The 18,864-nt window shown below is 41.9% G+C and overlaps 1 protein-coding gene across 1 annotated transcript in view; it reads right to left on the bottom strand.

The window, feature by feature from the left end:
• Positions 1 to 18,864, bottom strand: part of HSPA12A (heat shock protein family A (Hsp70) member 12A) — an 85,103-nt gene that overhangs the window by 50,610 nt on the left and 15,629 nt on the right. The window contains exons 2-3 of the mRNA XM_032762998.1: positions 7,713 to 7,798; positions 1,450 to 1,577 (exon numbers count right to left, since the gene is read on the bottom strand). Of these exons, the coding sequence (XP_032618889.1) occupies positions 1,450 to 1,577; positions 7,713 to 7,798 (214 nt within the window). The remainder of the gene's footprint in view (positions 1 to 1,449; positions 1,578 to 7,712; positions 7,799 to 18,864) is intronic.

Genomic DNA, 18,864 nt, shown 5'->3' with positions numbered 1-18,864 from the left:
TTTGCGGGTGCAAATAACTGCAGTCAAAAAAAATGTTGTGTGCACAACTGTATACAAGCATAATTTAGGTAAGTGGCCATACCTTAGACATCTACATTACTTGACTTACGGATGCACCATTAGACAGAGAAGACCAGATCCCCTTTGCCATGCTCCAGAGGGAAAGCTGCCATAACAGGGAAGAGGGAGTCCAGGGATATTGAGGAATCCCTGGCATAGCTAGCTTTATGCCATTTGCCTCCCTGCACCTCTGACAGAAGGGGCATCTTAAGGTGTGCCTTATTCTTATATCCTTTCCCCACTTTTAAGTCAGTTGTAGTGTTCAATGGTCACTGCAACTGGTTGATTCCTTGCTGCTGATCATGGAAGGTCACAGCCACTCTGCTTCCTTGGTAGAACCTTCTCTCTCTCTGTCCACTTCCTCCTAGTGAGATGCTAGGAGAGGTAAACTTTGCCCCTTTAAATGAATATGCACAACTTTCTCCTACTTACTTCAGTTAGGGTGCACCTACTGCTCAGAACTGCAAACTGCACCATTACTTAAAATTTAATTAGAGCATCATAAAGCAATGGTATTTCATCTTAAATGCTTCTCTTCAGTATGAAAATATTTAAGGACACCCTTAGCAGTAACCATCATTGTTCTTAGCTCTCTTAACCCCCTCCCTCCCACATCATTCTGCAATGTCTAGAGATGAGGGGTAAAATTTTCAAAAGTGCCTAGTGACCAGATTTTCAAATGCATCCAACTGCGCATTTTTGCAAATCTGTCCTCTTAATTTAGGTGCCTAATTGGGAGCTGAACATTTCTGAAAATCTGTCTCCAACTGTGGGTGCTGAACACCTTGGAAAATATGGCCCTAAATGACTTAGGGGCCTAAGCCACACTTTCAAAAGTGACAAGCTTCTAGATATCTAGGTATGTTTTGAAAATGGGACTTAGAGACCTTGGAAATTTTTGCCCAAGGTTTCTAAATAATAAGATGTGCAGATATGCCAGCTTGTACCTGCCAAATTCTGTATGCTATGAGACAAAAGGCCTTGCACCACCCTATGTGCAGTGATTTCTCTATTAGGCACTTTGGGAAATGCCATTATTACTTTCATAAATATGCATCGTTCATTATGTTAATATGGATAAGAAAGTCATGACCTCCACAGTTATAACTGCTCCCGGAATGCTTCTGTATACATAGCCAGCAATTTCTTTCTTTAGTTCACACTATTTTATAAACCTGAGCAATAAGACTCACAGAGAACATGTTTTTGTTTATTATTAAAACAGCTAAAATAAGAAAGGGGCATAAGAGAAATTTACACCATGAAAGGGAGTTTTCACATCGTTGGCTGTATACAAATCCAGTCATTCCAAACCCATGCTGACCTCAGATGTAGCCACTGCAGATAATATACACTGTCACCAGCTCAGTGCTGCAATGCAGCCCTTACCTCATTACATGAATACATTCTGGCTCCTTGGTGAAGCTGTAGGCGTAGCCACTGGATGTCGTGCCAAAATCAATAGCCACAACAACAAGGAATAACTGTTCTACAGCGTCATTTGCATCAGAGTCCTTCTGTTAAAATAACAGAAACAGAACAGATTTTGAGTCACTGTTTAGAGACAGAATTGTAATCTGCCCTACCTTTCAGTAGCTCTGAACTGCAGCAAAGCATTCATCTGCCTCCTGCAGAAAAGTGCAGTCCCCTAGAACCATGTCAGTGGGCTACATCCCTTAATGGGCATGGAAATGCAATGTACATCCAAACTAACTGTTAATTTTGGTACCTTTGACACAAATCCAAATAAATCAGAAATCCTTCTGTGTTTACTTCCAGTAATAGCTGAGACCCACATGGCTAGCTATCAAACTCTGAGAAATGTATTAACTGAAAAACATGTTATACCTCTGTGTATCATATATGGAATACACGATAGTGATACCATACATGGAATACAGAGTAGATTTAAAAAGTCACATAAGCATGAGTCTGGGTTGGTAAGCCTGCTCAGAAATGGTGAAGCCAGGAGAATGGTGTGCAGGCCAACACAATAACTGCTAGTAAAGCTTTATACTGCACCACAGTATCACCTGTTGCTGCATCTTCTATGGAAAACCTATTCTGGAAACATTCTAGAGATTGTATTGGAACTAATTCTAGTATCGCGCTGCCTATCCCTCTGCCTGTAAATCCATGGGCCTTAGTTACAATCAGTTTCGTTTGACAGGACTCAGAGGAGAGAAAACATTTAACTAATGAATTGAAAGCTTCTCTAAAAATGTCTTTAAACAGCTTTTCTATCCATGGAAGCAAGTGTGGAGGGTCTCACAGGAAAACCAAGATTCTCCCTTTCCTCTGGCATGCAGTCCCCATTCCTAGCTTTATGCACTTATGAAATATCAAGCCTTTAACTATTTACTGGCATGAAGCTGAATATTGCTTGTTTCGGGCCCTGGGCCACTGTCGTTTTGAAGGAAATAGGAAGAAATATTTTTGTGGCAGTTTGATATTTATTTAAATAAAAAGGCAGCTACTTGAAGCTGCTCAGGAAGCCGGACTGATGGAATAAATCCTGGCAGAGAGAGATTAATGAGCAGAGTTTAAGCGAGGCAGATGATAAAATGTTACTAATTGTACGTTTCTACCATTTATCACATAGTTCTACCATTTGGCCATGGATTTTGCCACCATGGATATGGAAACATCTTGTATGGTATACAAAATGCAAAACTTAATTCAACCTTAACTATGCAACTGCAACCAGCGCCTCCAGAATATATATACGCATCTTGTACTTATTAGTGCCTTCCCTTCAGGGGGTGTCAAAATACTTTATAGACACAGCCTATGTTTGTGTCCCTTTAAAATGTAATAAAATCAATTAGATTGTTCAGCTTAAAAAACCTGAAAGGTGACCACTCACAGAAGTTCTTGTCCTAAATTTTCAAAACTAACTAGTCATTTTGGTGCCTTACTTCAGATACACCTCTACCCCAATATAATGCGGTCCTACATAATGCAAATTCAGATATAATGTGGCAAAGCAGCGTTCTGGGAGATGTGGCTGCTTTACCTCGTTATATCCGAATTCGTGTTACTGCACGTGGTTCCTCTGCGCTGCGGCCCTCCCCAGGGTCCCCCGCCCCAGTTCACCTCCGTTTCACCTCCACCCATGAGCGCACTGCTGCTCCGCGTCTCCCCCCTCCCTCCCAGGTTTGCCACAGAAGGGAGGCAGGGAGGATAAACGGAGCTGCCGCACGCTTGTGGGAAGAGGTGGAGGCAGAGCAGAGGTGAGCTGGGGCAGGGGGGCCACAGCAAGTAAAAGGGTGGGGTGCAGAGGAACCGCTTCCTGCCCCAGCTCATCTCTACTCTGCCCCCCAGCTCACCTCCGCTCCACCGCCTCTTCGTCCTCCTCCCACGAGCACGCTGCTCAGCTCCGCTTCTCCTCCCTCCCTCCCAGGCTTGCCATGTCAATCAGCTCTTTGGTGCGGCAAGCCTGGGAGGGACGGGGGAGAAGCGGAACTGTGGCATACTTGTGGAAGGAGGTGGAATGGAGGTGAGCTGGGGCGAGGGGGCCGAGGAGGGCCACAGCAAGTAATGGGGGGGGGCGCAGAGGAACCGCTCTCCACTCCAGCTCATCACTGCTCATCTCCACCACTGCTCCGCTTCCCCCACCTTTCAGGCTTGCCGGGCCAAACAGCTGATTGGTGCGGCAAGCCTGGAAGGGAGAGAGAAGCGAAGCAGCGGCAGTGCGCTCAGGGAGGAGGCACAGCGGAGGTGAGCTGGGGCGGGGAGCAGTTCCTCCCCCTACCCCAATGTAACGCGGTCTCACCTATAACACGGTGAGATTTTTTGGCTCCCGAGGACTGTGTTATATCGGGGTAGAGGTGTACTCCTAAAGCACCCACTCTGAAAATCAGGTCTCTTAAAAGTGTCTCCAGCTGATCACCCAAAATCACTAGTCACTTCTGAAAATTTAGGTTGAGTTTATGCCCCAGTTCCAGCCATGTATTCTCTTTTTTGCAAACCCAACATTGCAAATACTTAGAGGATATGACACAACTTCCACTGAGAGATTCACAGTAAACACACCAGAACAAAAACACTCTTATACTAGTATCGCTTTTTACTCTTATACTAATCACCTTCTCGTGTACTGTGCTACTCTCAGTAACAACTTTATCAGCACTTTACAGCTGACTGCAAGGAGTAAGGCAATTGTCACAGTAAACTGTAGTTGGAAGCTACAGCGTAATTAACAAAATGTATACAGTAAATGATACCTTACTAAATCGTCCAAAGGGACAAGCTTAAAGAGATTTAGCCTAATATGGATGCTTGGTTCCTAAACTGTGATTTAAACTTTCTACACTCTTTGCCCCCTACCCATCATCAAAAGCCAAATGGAATGAGGAATTAGCCATCTTATTGATGCACAAAACATGGAAACATTTGGCCTCTTATCAATGAGGCTTTAAATGCGGCTGGGTGGATTGATTTAAATTGAAGCAATTTAAATCACCAATTTTAATTATGATTTCAATCAACAAAAAGGAAACCTTAATTTAAATAATCAATTTTAATCATGTTTTGCATTTGTATTTTTTAGTTATCTTCCAAAGAAAGGGTGATTCCCATTGGCTGGTAACTGTTAAAACATGTTGATTTGCAACTAAAGATAACCTTTACGTGAAATGCAGTGCTAACCACGAGAACACATTATATCCATACAAATTCTTTAATGTAGTTAGATAGCGTAACCTACGTTTATTCAAATTCTTAATTTTTACATTTTTATTATGTTAGAAAATGGTGAATGATGCATTATTTATTTACTATATCATGATTTTTTCTTGTGATCTGAGTTGAGTTCTATTTGGGTGGAAATTAAAATTTAATTAAAAATGCACAAAAACAGAATTTTATTTGTTGGATTATATAAAATATCACTGCAAAAGTTTATCAAAAGACTTTTTGCATTTAAAACTAGCTGATTTAATAAACAAAGGAAGTATTATCTGTAGTTAGTGAATTGAACTGATTATTTCTGATCACAACATCCTTCAAGATAGTACATCTCCTCCTCTCTTAGTTTTTACTCATATACTAGAAGAGAAAAACAAGCTTCTTCAATTCCCAATTGGTTTCTTAGCTTTGAATGAACTAGTCACTGAACTGAACTAGCTGAATAAACAGCGATGAAGGAAATATTCTCTCTCAGCCTGCAGAAGAGGTTACTGCTGTCAAAAAGCTGGGTTAGCACTTCAACAAACCCTGGTTTCAGATGCTTAGCCAGCAACTTCCACCAATTCAGTATTTTCACTTTCTTTAAAACTTGGCAGAATACATGTACTGCTTAATATTATTATTTGTCTTTAATTTAAATGATTTTAACAGATTATAATAAATTCAGGCCCTAACCTAGATTGTCAATTTCAAAATTATTGTTGATTTGATTCAAATCGGCTTTTACCCACCCTGAAATAGGGATGGGCAAACAGGCTGTTATTTTGAGATATTCTGATTCAGGGGTCTCCATATTCAGTAGATATTCAGACCCACCATTCCTTCTTTCATTGAAGCCCTATATCCTAGTAACTGACTCCCTCAAGGACAACCTAGGTGCCAGGACTTGTTGGAGGTCGGTGATTAGGAGTAAGGTCTTGGAGTTCAGAAACATGAAGATTTGGTGGGTAAACTGAGTATCAGGCATCTGGATATTTTCAGAGAGCGGTTTGGAAACACTGCTGGGTGCATAGGGCTGATGATGTTTGGGCATTCTGGAAAATGTGTTACTCCATTCACACAGAGGGCTACCTGATTTTCCCTTCTATAAAATTATGCCTTCTTAGTCTAGAAAATGACATTCTGCCACAAACCCTTTACATTTTACAGAACAATGTCAGTGTAGTCTGTGCTGTAAATAACTAAGACCCTGCCTCCAGGGATTCCTATTTACAACAGAGAACACAGAAAAGAGCCACACCAGGGATGACCTGATGAAGGACTAATCTCAAAATCTGAGGATTCATATCCTTGATTTCTCAAATCATACACTTCACTGGTGCACCATTGAAAGGCTTTGCAGAAGTAGTGCATTCACAGGACAGATAGGAGAAAGAGGCAAAGAGAGGGAGAGTTGGACTATGGGGCCATGGAAAAGAATGCAGAAATCTAAGCAGGGGCTGAGTTGTGAAAAACCTTAAAGTAAGTATTAGCAGCTTTGAACTTGATATACAAAGCTAGGCGAAGCTGGGAAAGGGATTCTACAATGGCAGTGACACGTTCTGAGCACCGCTGTTTTGTGAGTAGTATGTGCAGTGCATTACAGTAGAGCAGGGGTCGGCAACCTTTCAGAAGTGCTGTGCCGAGTCTTCATTTATTCACTCTAATTTAAGGTTTCGCGTGCCATTAATACATTTTAATGTTTTTTAGAAAGTCTCTCTATATAAGTCTATAATATATAACTAAACTATTGTTGTATGTAAAGTAAATAAGGTTTTCAAAATGTTTAAGAAGCTTCATTTAAAATTAAATTAAAATGCAGAGTCCCCCAGACTGGTGGCCAGGACCCGGGCAGTGTGAGTGCCACTGAAAATCAGCTTGTGTGCCGCCTTCAGCACGCATGCCATAGGTTGCCTACCCCTGCAGTAGAATGTGCATTGCGTTATAGTAGAACCTCACAGTTATGAACACCAGAGTTATGAACGCATTAGGAACTGGAAGTACGCAATCAAGCAGCAGCATTGACAAAAATACAGTACAGTACTGCATTCAACGTAAACCACTAAAAAAATTAAGGGAAAGTTTAAAAAAAGATCTGACAAGGTAGAAACTGAATCTGTGCATGTTTCATTGAAATTAAGATGGTTAAAAGCAGCATTTTCTTCTGCATAGCAAAGTTTCAAAGCTGTATTAACCCAATGTTCAGCTGTAAACTTTTCAAAGAACAACCATAACAATTTATTCAGAGTTGCGAACATTTCAGAGTTATGAACAACCTCCATTCACGAGATGTTTGTAACTCTGAGGTTCTACTGTACTTGTGTTGGCAATAGCTGGGGCTTAGCTATAAGGGGTGGAGTATGTCAAAGAAATTAATATGATTTGTGCGTGTGGAGCAGGAGGGGAGGGGAAGTTAAGATAGGTTAAAGAAGCATCCTTTAATGGAACTTTTTCTGACCTCTTAGGGTGTTCCCCTTAGGCAACTGTAAATGTTTTATTTTTCTTTGTTATGAGAGAAGGAGAGATAGGACAGAGAGTGTGACACATATGTGTTGAGATCCCAATATAATATAAGTCACTTTTTGGAGAGCGGGGAATATTTCAGTGATTGCTCAAGATCAGACAGCAAGAGAATGACAAAGGTGGGGACAGAAGGGATTGTTTTGTAGAGTGGTACTGCACCGGCTTATGCAGATGAGTGTCACTTTCCTCTACATCTGTCCTTATATATTTTGGATGGAATTCTGGCTCCCTTGGAGTCAAGGACAAAACTCCCATTGACTTCAACGGAGCCAGGATTTCATAATTTATCTCTTCTTCCTGCACTAGTAGAATTCCTCCTTTAACTTTTTGTATATAAGCCGTGAGTTCTGTAACTGATGACCAAGAGACTGAGGAGTCAGGAGTCCCAAGTTCTTATAGGTGTGACAGGCAGAAGAAAATAATGTCAATGCATTATACAACATATATCCTATATTTCTTACCGCAATATGTGATGGAGACAATGGTGTTATTCCTGGATCTCCTAAACTTTTAGCTGGGGATGAGTAAGCAGGTGGGGAAACTGCAGCTGAAAGAAAATGAAAGAAAACTCTTCAGCAACTGGAGCATATAAAAATGTCTGTGCAGCAGAATAAGCAGGTTAGTATAAGAGTAGTTTGCTCTGTCTACCAGTGCACAGTTTGTCTATTGTGGCAATCCTACCATTAAAGCAACCAAAAAGAAGGTAAATTCTATAAAACTAGGCTCTATGAATAATTATGGTAGTTTATTTTGGTTTTATAAACTATTAAAAATATTGCTGGTTCTTCTGAAGATTTGCTAGTTGACATGTGTTCCAGGTCAGGTGGGGGCTGTACTGACAGCTAATTTATTATTTGCATCATCTGATGAATCCACACAGTTCATCCAAATCCCATAAGTAATCTGGTATAGCAAGCTTTAAACTGAACAGTCGCTTCTAGTATCTCCACTGATGTCACAGTTTACAAAGTTGTGCTTTTGGTTTTGAAAGTTTATTTGAGTTCCCTGATTGAGGGCCCTCCCATATTATGCATCATTTTTTAATGCAACATTATTCAGAAATCTCAGCAGACTCAAACAGCTGGTACTATGTACACTTCCACTAATATCTTACAGTTAAAATTTGAGAATTCCTACAAACACAGAAAATGAACACACGATGTGAGATCAAAAAAGACTAATTTCAATAGTAAAAGAGCAGTTTAAATTAATTTGACAGTTCTGTGGGAGCAAATTGCAATTACTCTGTCATAAGCATTTATTCTTAAACTTTCCCAGTGCTCAGTTTCTTCTCTTTAACACATCCACAGTGAAACTCATGGTACAGCTGTTAGTAGTGCTGCAGCAGCGCTCCCAGCTGGGAGGCAGGAAAGCACCATTAATCTTTGGTTTTGCATACAGCATTCAAAATCTTACTTAAATAAGCAGAATATCAAGTAATTTGCATAAATACTGAAATATACTATTTAAAAAAAATCATTAAATATTCTTACCCTCACTCTCAGAGCTAAACATGTACCATGTCAGTCCACTTGTGGTAGAGAACAAAGAGGGTAAAGGCCAAATTTCTGCTTTTAGATTAGGATAGCACTTCTCAGGCTGCTTAAAATATATCTATATTAGACGATTGTATCAGCCACTTTGTTCATCTGTATAAATTCCTCCTTGTTCCAAAACATGTGCATCTTGCAATACATACTTGTATGTGTTTGTGTTAGACTTGAAAGGGACATGTTCTGGCAAAAGTGGGAAGGAATTAGCACCCATGTTCCCCCTAAGGTCTTTTGATACTTCAAGACTTATCCAATACCCTTTGAAGTCAGTCAGTGCGAGTCTTTCCCTGACGTGAATGGTCTTTAGGATGCCGACTTTGTAGGAAATAAAGTATTCTTTTCTGCTGTTGGCCTACGTGTTTCTAACATTTCTCCATGTTGCTACCTTTTATCCTTACCTGTCCAAATTCCTGTTTTAGTGATCTACATTCTGTGCATATTTTTTCTTATTTTCATATGCTCAATCACAGACTCTTACTGTGTGTGCCTTGTGTGAAACAAAGAAAATCCTATGTGTGAGTATACAGCTTCCTTTGTTTCTCAGAGAGCAATCGATAAATAACCTGTTGATGCACTCACCATGGGGCAAATTCATGCTTGATGTAACTCCATTCAAGTCATGTAGTTACAGCAGGAATAATTTGTCCAAGAAGTATAAAAATGGGGGAATATATACACAGATACAAATGTAATCTCTAATCAATAAAAAATGCTGAGCTGAGAACGGGGCTGCAACAGAAAGTAGAAAATGTATACAACAGAGAGAAACTGATTTATATGTTTTCGTTTACCAAAATGTTTAAAATCAATTGTCCATGAGTCTCAGCCACAGAATGTTCTTCAGAATGTCTTTCTAATGACCTGATCTACAGATGTGGCAAACACCCACCACTCCGGTTAAAGTAAACGGGAACTGCAAGTGCTCAGAACTGCTGAAAAATTAGGCCCTTGGTCATTTTAAACCTGCAAAAATAAACCCACCACTGCATCTGAGCATGTTTAAAAACACAACAGGGTACGTCTACACTACAGGATTATTCCGATTTTACATAAACCGGTTTTGTAAAACAGATTGTATAAAGTCGAGTGCACACGGCCACACTAAGCACATTAATTTGATGTGTGCATCCATGGTCTGAGGCGAGCGTCGATTTCCGGAGCGTTGCATTGTGGGTAGCTATTCCGTAGCTATCCCATAGTTCCCGCAGTCCCCCCCACCCATTGGAATTCTGGGTTGAGGTCCCAGTGCCTGATGAGGCAAAAATCATTGTCGCGGGTGGTTCTGGGTAAATGTCGTCAGTCATTCCTTCTTCCGGGAAAGCAACGGCAGACAATCATTTCGCGCCCTTTCCCCTGGATCGCCCTGGCAGACGCCATAGCACGGCAACCATGGAGCCCATTCAGCTTTTTTTTTTTACTGTCACCGTATGTGTACAGGATGCCGCGGACAGAGGCGATACTGCAGCGCTACACAGCAGCATTCATGTCTTTGCAGGCAGCAAAGAACGTTAACAACGTTCGTACCGTCGTAGTATCACTGTAAATTGCGCAAGAGAATGACGGCGCTATTTGTGTTCTGTACCGTGTCGCTGCTACATGAGTGCCCCTGGCTGAGTCAAGCCGGGGCGCAAAGGCAAAAAATGAGAATGACTCCCGAGTTCATCCCTCCTTTATGGTCCTCTAAAATAGAGTCAGGTCCTGCCTAGTAATGGGGGCAACTGCACTAGAGAACCAGTGATCAGAGAACCATGAGAGCACGAGCTGCTTCCATGTCAATACGATCCGCTAGACAATGATAGCTATGCAGCCATTCATGGGGTGGCCCCTGCAACAACTCCACCGTTGCTCCCTCCTCCCCACCTTCCTGACTGAACCGTTGCACCAGTGTCCCCTCATTTGTGTCAGAAGTTATAAAATGGCAGGAATAAGAAACAGTGACTTGTTAGTGGAGATAAACTGAGGGGAGGCAGTCTCAGCTGCTTAAGATGCCAGGCAGACAATTAGCGGTGCGGGAGAGGAGCCAGGCAATCAGTGCTGGTGACAGCTCAGGCGTTACAGACTCTTTCTTACACTAAAAGAGGGGCTGATGAAGCCGCCCTCCAGTTGCTATGTGATAGACGATTACCATCTGTTCTCCGACATCTACTGGGCGATAGCCAGGATTCTCTTTTTACCCAGGGCGCCCCACGGCCAGCCTACGCCTGGCCAGCCAGGTGATTCGAGTCTCAAGATAGTACGCTCTGCACGGGAGGGGAGGACTGAACTGTCTTTACTGCCACGCATCGCGTCTACAGCAAGCATTCATACACATAGGAGACGTTAAAAAAAGTCAGACCGCTTCTTTCCCTTTCTTCACGTGTGTGGGAAAGGGGCACTTGACGACTATTACCTGAACTAGCTCGACAGTGTTTGACTAAGATTGGTGAGCTCAGCGAAGATGCAAATACTTTTCGTGAGCTCTGTGGGCGGGTGATACTGGGATCCTCAAGTACACCTCATCTCTACATGACCCCACTTTGACTCTTGGCTTTCCGTTCGCTGCAGTAGCACGTGTAGCTGGAGTATTTTTCAAGCGCTTGGCTTTTATTTCTGTTACGGAGCCTCTGATGAGACAGCTTTGTCTCCCATCACACGATCAGAAATTCCATACTCCGTACGGCCATCTGGAGCTCTTTTGGATGGATGGCACTGCTTACCCGTGCTGATAACTCCACTCATGAAACAGGGAATGAAATTCAAAAGTTTGCGGGGCTTTTCCTGTTTACCTGGCCACTGCATCCAAGTTCAGATTGCTGTCCAGAGCGGTCACAGTGGTGCACTGTGGGATACTGCCCGGAGGCCAATATCGTCGATTTGCAGCCACACTAACCCTAATCCGATATGGTAATACTGATTTTAGCACTACTCCTCTCGTTGGGGAGAAGTACAGAAACCGATTTAAAGAGCCCTTTATATCGATATAAAGAGCCTCGTAATGTGGACAGGTACAGCGTTAAATTGGTTTAATGCTGCTAAAATCGGTTTAAACGCATAGTGTAGACCAGGCCACACCCAAACAAAAACAGATCAAGTCCCCTATGATGACCCCGTTGATTCATCCCACCAGCACCACGTGCCGGCAAATACCTGAGTAAATAGAGAAACCTTATACTGAGCCTTGGGCTTTACTGGACCAAGACAGGGAAAGAATTCCAGAGCCTGGAACCACCTTGCAGGACTCAGCACTAATATAGCAAACTGAACTTTCAGTCAAACTTTACTATTTACTGTGTAAGTACAGCATAAAGAGCCATTCTAATTTTGTTGCAGACAGCAGTTTCATTATGACATTTACAAACAGTATAAATAATCTGATGACATTTCCTAATGCTACTGACAAGCTGTTTGCAATGACGAGGAAATCTTTAATAATCTGAGTTATGGCCTAACAAAGTGGCACTGATATTACCAGAGAGTTGCCATGCGAATGAATGAATGCAGTTTATGATACCGGGGAGCCAGAAAAGGTGTTTATAGAAAGAGGCTGCAGGAATCTAGCCTCTCACACTCCATTCATCTTTGGATTAATGGTAAGTGTTTCACTACAAGTACGGAAATGATTTGCTAACCAGTGAATGACTAATTATGCGTAGGAACTTTGCAGCACAAGATTTCATCTATCAAAAGGACCCTACTGAAATGTTTTAAAATATACTGGGGTTTGTATATTTTATTTTTACAATGTTAACCTCATACCGTCCTTTTGGGGGAAATGCTGTGGCATAATTTTACAAGCCTGGTCTCAATAGTAGAAAAGACAGTAAAAGCTTAGGAAGGTTCCAGTATTTGGGAATGTGTTTTGTAGCCACAGAACCCTGACTGAGAGTTCTTGCAAAGAAACAGGGAGCAGGAAGAGGAGATGGTTAATAAGAATTACAGGCCACGCGGTTAAGCAGCAATAAAAGATGAAGCCAGAACTTGGGGGGGTGTTTTCTTCATTAAAAAAAACTTTATTCTGGATAGTGCCATGACATATAGAATAACAGTCCTTTTAAATGGGATATTTATAAAAGAAAATGTTAAATTATAGACCCAAGCAAACAGATATTCACACAGTTCAAGTTCCAGATTCATCTCCCTTGTTTATCAGGGACCATATCCTTTATCACACTACATAGCACACAGACATCTAGTGGCTGAATGATATATGGTAAACAAATATTTAATCACTGATAGCTTGAAAATCGTTCACCTAAGGCAGTTGCAAGAGTCTGGTCATAGGTCCAGATTGAAATCTGGACTATTACAAGTCCCTGAAACAAACTATTAACATTTAAAATAAAAATAAATTTAGTTAAATTGGTGCAACCTTCTTGCGTGGACATTTTTAACTCAGTTACAGAGTGGCTGAAATCAATTTAGCTTTATCAGTGTTAGCCTCTCTCAAAATGAGTTAAGAACATCGACACAAGTGATTTGTACAGATTTAACTCAATCTATTTTGAAACTGATTTGACTATAACAGTGCAATTTCTGAGTTTCCAGAAACATCAAAAAGTCATTTTGTTATGGGATTTGGAAGCCAGAGTTCCTCACATGAAGTTTTTAACATCTACCAATTTCATTAACTCTACTGCAGTTGCACGTTTATTTCTTATTGTAATTTCCACATTTTGTTCCACACTGTTTCGAAAACTGGGTAAAACTCAGGAAGCCAAATGCTCCTGGAATTTGAACTTTTTTTTTTTTTATAAAAGAGAATCTACATTGGGGTGGGCACACTTTTTGGCCTGAGGGCCACATCTGAGTGGGAAAATTGCATGCAGGGCCATGAATGTAGCACTGAGGCAAGGGGCTGGGGTGCAGGAGGGACTGTGGGATGTGGGTGGGGGTACAGCATGCAGAAAGGGGCTCAGGGCAAGGGGTTGGGGCAGAGGAGGGGTGTGGGCTGTACGAGGGGGCTCAGGGAAGGGGGTTGGGGTGCAGGAGGCGGCTCAGGACAGGGGTGCAGGGAAGAGAGAGAGGGGGGCTCAGGGCAAGGGTTGGGGTGCAGGAGGGCTGTGGGGTGTGGCAGGGGGTTGGGATGCAGGCAGGGTGCAGGAGGGGACTCAGGGAAGGGCGTTGGGACATGGGGTGCAGGAAGGGTTTGGGCTCTGGCCCGGCACCGCTTACCTGGAGGGGCACCGGGTGGCAGTGGTGCGCACCGGGGCCAGGGCAGGCTCCCTGCCTGCCTGCCCTGGCCCCACACTGCTCCCAGAAGCAGGCAGCACCATATCCCTGCGGCCCCTGGGGGGAGGGTAGGACTCCGCGGGGCCCTCGTCTGTGGGTACCTCCCCGAAGCTCCCATTGGCTGCGGTTCCCTGGCCAATGGGAGCTGTGGAGGGAGGTACCCACAGGCAAGGGCAGCACATGGAGCCCTCTGCCCCTCTCTCCCCACAACCCTGGGCCACAGGGACATGGTGCCAGCCGCTTCCAGGAGCAGCGTGGGGCCCACAGCACCAAGGGAGTGGCAATCCTGTGGGCCAGATCCAAAGCCTTGATGGGCCGGATCTGGCCCGCATGCTGTAGTTTGCCCACCCCTGGCCTCCCCCCATGGTTTGTCATTTGCACCAGTGCAAAGCAAGTATAAAATATTATCCAATGAGGATTATATTGTTTTAGACACATAGCGCAGAGACGTAAGTGATGACACAAGGTGGAGAATCAGGTTTCACATACCTAACAGGCAGCATGGACTTCTATCTTTGAGCTTCCAGATGCAGGAGTTGAGAAGAGGACACCAGTATTCAAATTCAGATCTTTTCATACCATAGTGCCTCAGCAAATGAATCAGCATCAGTCAAAATACATTTTCAGCTTTTTAGATATTCTACCAAAGACCAGATTCTCCTCAATGGGAGTAGTCCCATTGACTTCAACATAACTTGTATGAGTTAGAGTTGCAGTGTCTAGCCCACAGTCATCAAAACGAAATGGCTTTAGTCCACAAAATAATTTTTTCTATGCTGGCTGCATTTTTGTTCAGATACAAAAACTCTGGCAACCACATTTTAGCACACAAAGTACACTACACTTCTGCACATTTTAATCAGCAGACAAATGTATATGCGTGCTGCCTATCTACTGATCATTTATTATGGTTTGAGAATATGCACATGCCTGTACATACCCGTGCATACACACATGTGCAAGGAGAAAAAACAGCAGATGTATAATATGGGAAAATACACAGACCCAAAGGAACGCCTCGGAAAATGGAAGAGTTGTGGAAAGAGAATTAGGATAGAAAGGAGAAAGAAGAAAAACCATAAATGTGTGGTATCTGCCACCCTCCTCATCTAGTACAAAGAATACTTTATATTTTTGCTCATTTTTATATACAAAAATTCATCCCATATCTCCTGAAACTTGATCAGATATTAATTCAGTGTATCAGCTCCTCAAGAGTGTGGTATATTGAAAACTGTAAAAATTATAAGCTCTCACTTTAAAGGCTGGTCCTGCTTCCAGGTTAGGGGGCTCTATAGGGAAGTGAGAGATCTGGGCCTAGAAGACCCAGTCTGAAGAAGAACCAACTTACAATAAGGTGTCATGAGTTCTGTTTCTCTGCTTTAGGGAGCAGCCTGTTTTGGTTCTCTCTGTTTTTGGTTCTTGTGTGTTCTGAATACTAAGAAATGAAGTAGTGTTAAATTGCAAGCTTCCAGCAAGGCAATTGTATGTTTTCATCTAATGTCTTTGCATGTATGATGTAAACATGACAAGAGGAGACTATATTGCCCATGCACTGAAGCCAAATTTTTAATATTCATTTTTATATCTTTAAAGGCATAATGTATATAAAAAGCACTTGTCTTTACTTTGTATTTTATCGTGAAGAGTATCTAGCTTGAGAGCCTCAGCTGACTACAACAGTGCAGAATGACATGCAGGTCAGTTATGAAATAAAACCAACACCTTAATCTTCACCTGGAAAGCAATATGCAGCCAATGCATATCGCAGAGCGCTAGTGCTGTGCATCTCCTGAGAGATAAACCACTGGATAAGTGATGCACCAGTCTGCACAAGCATCCGTTTTAGACTTGACTTAAGGTGCAGTCCAATGCAGTTATTTAATCTTTAGGCAACAAAGGTACAGATGACAGTGGCGCAGTCCACATCTGAAACAAACCCTCACAATCTCCTGGCCAGATAAAGAAGAAATAAGGAAGACGTAGTCCCTGATGTAGCTGGATCCTGACCCACTGATGGCTTTGGAGTTCAGGCAGTACCAAGCTCTCTGCTAAGGCAACGGAGGGATCAGTACATAAGACAGCTGGGGCAGCTAACCCCACTGAGATGAGCAGCCACATTCTGCACAAGTTGGAGCCACTGCACTGTTTCCCTGTTCAGTCCCAAACACAGCAAGTTCCAGCAATTTGATCAGAAAGTGACTGACACATGGATCACTACACCCAGATCTTCATCTGGGCGTTAGAGGAAGATTTACGTAGCAAGCTGCACACAGGAGAAGGCTTTTTCCAGTACTAATACCTCATCATCTAGGCTCAATGGTGGGCTGAACATGGCCCTGAGGCACTGACTTCTTTGACAAATGGCAGGATGGACAGGGAAGACATGGTCATAGCTAGATAGTCCCCTTTTTACCAGCATCACCTCAGTTTGAGCCAGCTGTTCTTCTAGGCATTCTGATCTTTTGTAGGCATTCTGATATCCTTGTCATGGCACTAACTGCGTCCATGGACAGTGAGATACATCACTTGGTACAACTGGTATATAACTGTCAGTGGAACTTGTGGCCTTCATCCACCTCTTCAGATGGTCTCATGTGGATGTTGACAATGGAGACAGGATGGATCCCGGCAGAATTCTGAAGGTGAGGACTTTTTGAAAGGAGAAGGGTCTTTCATTCTCTGGGACCTGTTGGAGAGGACTGACCGGAGCCATTTCAGTGCTGGGCCATCTACTCCAGCTGTATCACGTGGATGGGTCAGTAGCATCATGTGGATGGGTTAGTAGCACGTTGTGGAGTTGAAAGCAGCAGAGGTTACTAGTATTACTCTTCCCATTAAAAGTGTCATTATTTGTAGTCTTTCATATAAGAACAGCTAGTCACCATGGGTTAGGATATGCGCAATGTCAGAATCGCTGCTCATTGTCTTTCAAACTGCATCCAACGAAAGCTCCGTCAGAAAAAGAATATGGCTCTAAGAGGAAATGAAAAAGACTAAGAAGTTCAGAATTAACCATCCTCTTGTACCTGAGTTCTCCAGTGCCTTCCTTAACTCCCTGATTGAGTATTGTGCTTGCCTTTAAGAAAAGCCCTATGGAAATATAAAAGGATTCTATAGGAACTATTTTAATAGTTTACAGAATGTAATGGAAAATAATATCCATTCTACTGGCTTTTTTAACCATCTTATAGAATTTGACAATGATAGTTTTCTAAAGAATAGTTTTCTATTAAACTATATAGAATAGTTCAAACCAAAAATAAATATATAAATAAAATGCTAGAGAAAAAGCTATAATTGTCTATTATATTCTATAGGTCCCTCCATAAAGATAGATTTTAGAGGACCCATAACTGTGTCATTCTCTTTCTTTGCCATCTGTCAATCTTCTAGTGTTCCATAAATGAAACTCTAGATAGATGACTATCATTTCACTATGATGGGATTCCATTTATCTTAATCTCTGAAGTCTTTAAGAATTTTCCCCTAGATGATTAGTTCAAGGCAGTAAGCTTGTAAATGCCATAAGTAAGTAATAGAAATGATGCTAATGCTAGGTATAAATTATTTTAACCAAATGCACAGACTATTTCCTCCTTCATTAGATTCAATATCTTGTTTTCTCTTTATCGCATTCTTTTCGTACGTAAGGCACCAATGGCAGATTTTCTCCTTCACATATTGGGGAAATCGCTCATTTCAACAGCAAAGTAGCATGCCATAACAATGCATTCAATCTCAGCAGGAGGTTCCCCACAACCTCAAATTTAGACAACAGATAAGCTGAAGATTTTGCAAGTGCATAAAGGTTTCTAAATAAGAATTTCACCAGACAAACGGAAGCAGTTGTTCAGCTGGTGGGGCGTGCTGTTAACCAGCACAATATACTGCAATCAGAACAGGTTTAGGAGCTTCATGGAACGTGCCTCACATCACCAGCTTACAGAGATGTAAAGAAGCAACTTAAAAACATAAACAAACATGGCATTTTTATTAGGTACTGACAGAATCCCAAGATTTCCTTCAGATCACTAGCATGGAGTTGTTTATGCTCTTACTGTGGTCCTTTTAGAAATATGCTTCATAAAGAAAGCTTAGGGCCTTGGGAGTAGCACACTCTTCCAGAACCTGATCTGTGAGGACCCCCGCCTATAAAGCCTAGTACTGAAATCATGGAGGGTAAACAACTAGGAACTTACACTGATTTGAAACTCTTATTACTGTCGCAGCACAAAGAACTGGGGATGGGTTCTTGTGACATATTCCCTCTAAATGAAACCTTGCTTAACATCTAAATGCCTCCTATGGTGGTGAGTCCCAGTGTTTGAACCGCAAAGTCAGCTGGGCCCACCATGATTCTGCAGGGGCAGCCATACATATCAAATGCCTGCTACTCACACTCATACCCACTTCTGAATTAATAAAATGATCAATTCTGCTCCCTATTTCATTTCTGCATTTCTAAAATTTTAGTTCCATTATTAAGAAGCATACACAGGATTGTATTCATGTAGTAAACTACTGTATTTTCCTTAACATTTATCTATTATTACAGACCACTGGATACAATATAAAGAATTACAATCTGCTATTGTACTATATTAAAACAATTGTTAAAACAGTTAGCTTTTGTTTAAAAAGACACTATCCAGAAATATACCCATCAGATTTTTCTATTTAACAAGCTCTTACCATATTACAGAGTGAGCATCATCACAACGCCTATAATACGGTATGTCATTTCTAGAGATTTTAATAAATTGACTAAAATCCCTATATACTTACCTATATACTAGACCAGGCTTGTCTATAAAATGTTAATATTAAAAAAAAAAAAAAGGACAAGTGT

This window comes from Chelonoidis abingdonii, chromosome 15 (assembly GCF_003597395.2).
Source record: "Chelonoidis abingdonii isolate Lonesome George chromosome 15, CheloAbing_2.0, whole genome shotgun sequence".
NCBI classification, from domain to species: Eukaryota; Metazoa; Chordata; order Testudines; family Testudinidae; genus Chelonoidis; species Chelonoidis abingdonii.
The sequence above is the reverse complement of the archived record's forward strand: the minus strand, read 5'-3'. Positions and strand labels throughout refer to the sequence as shown.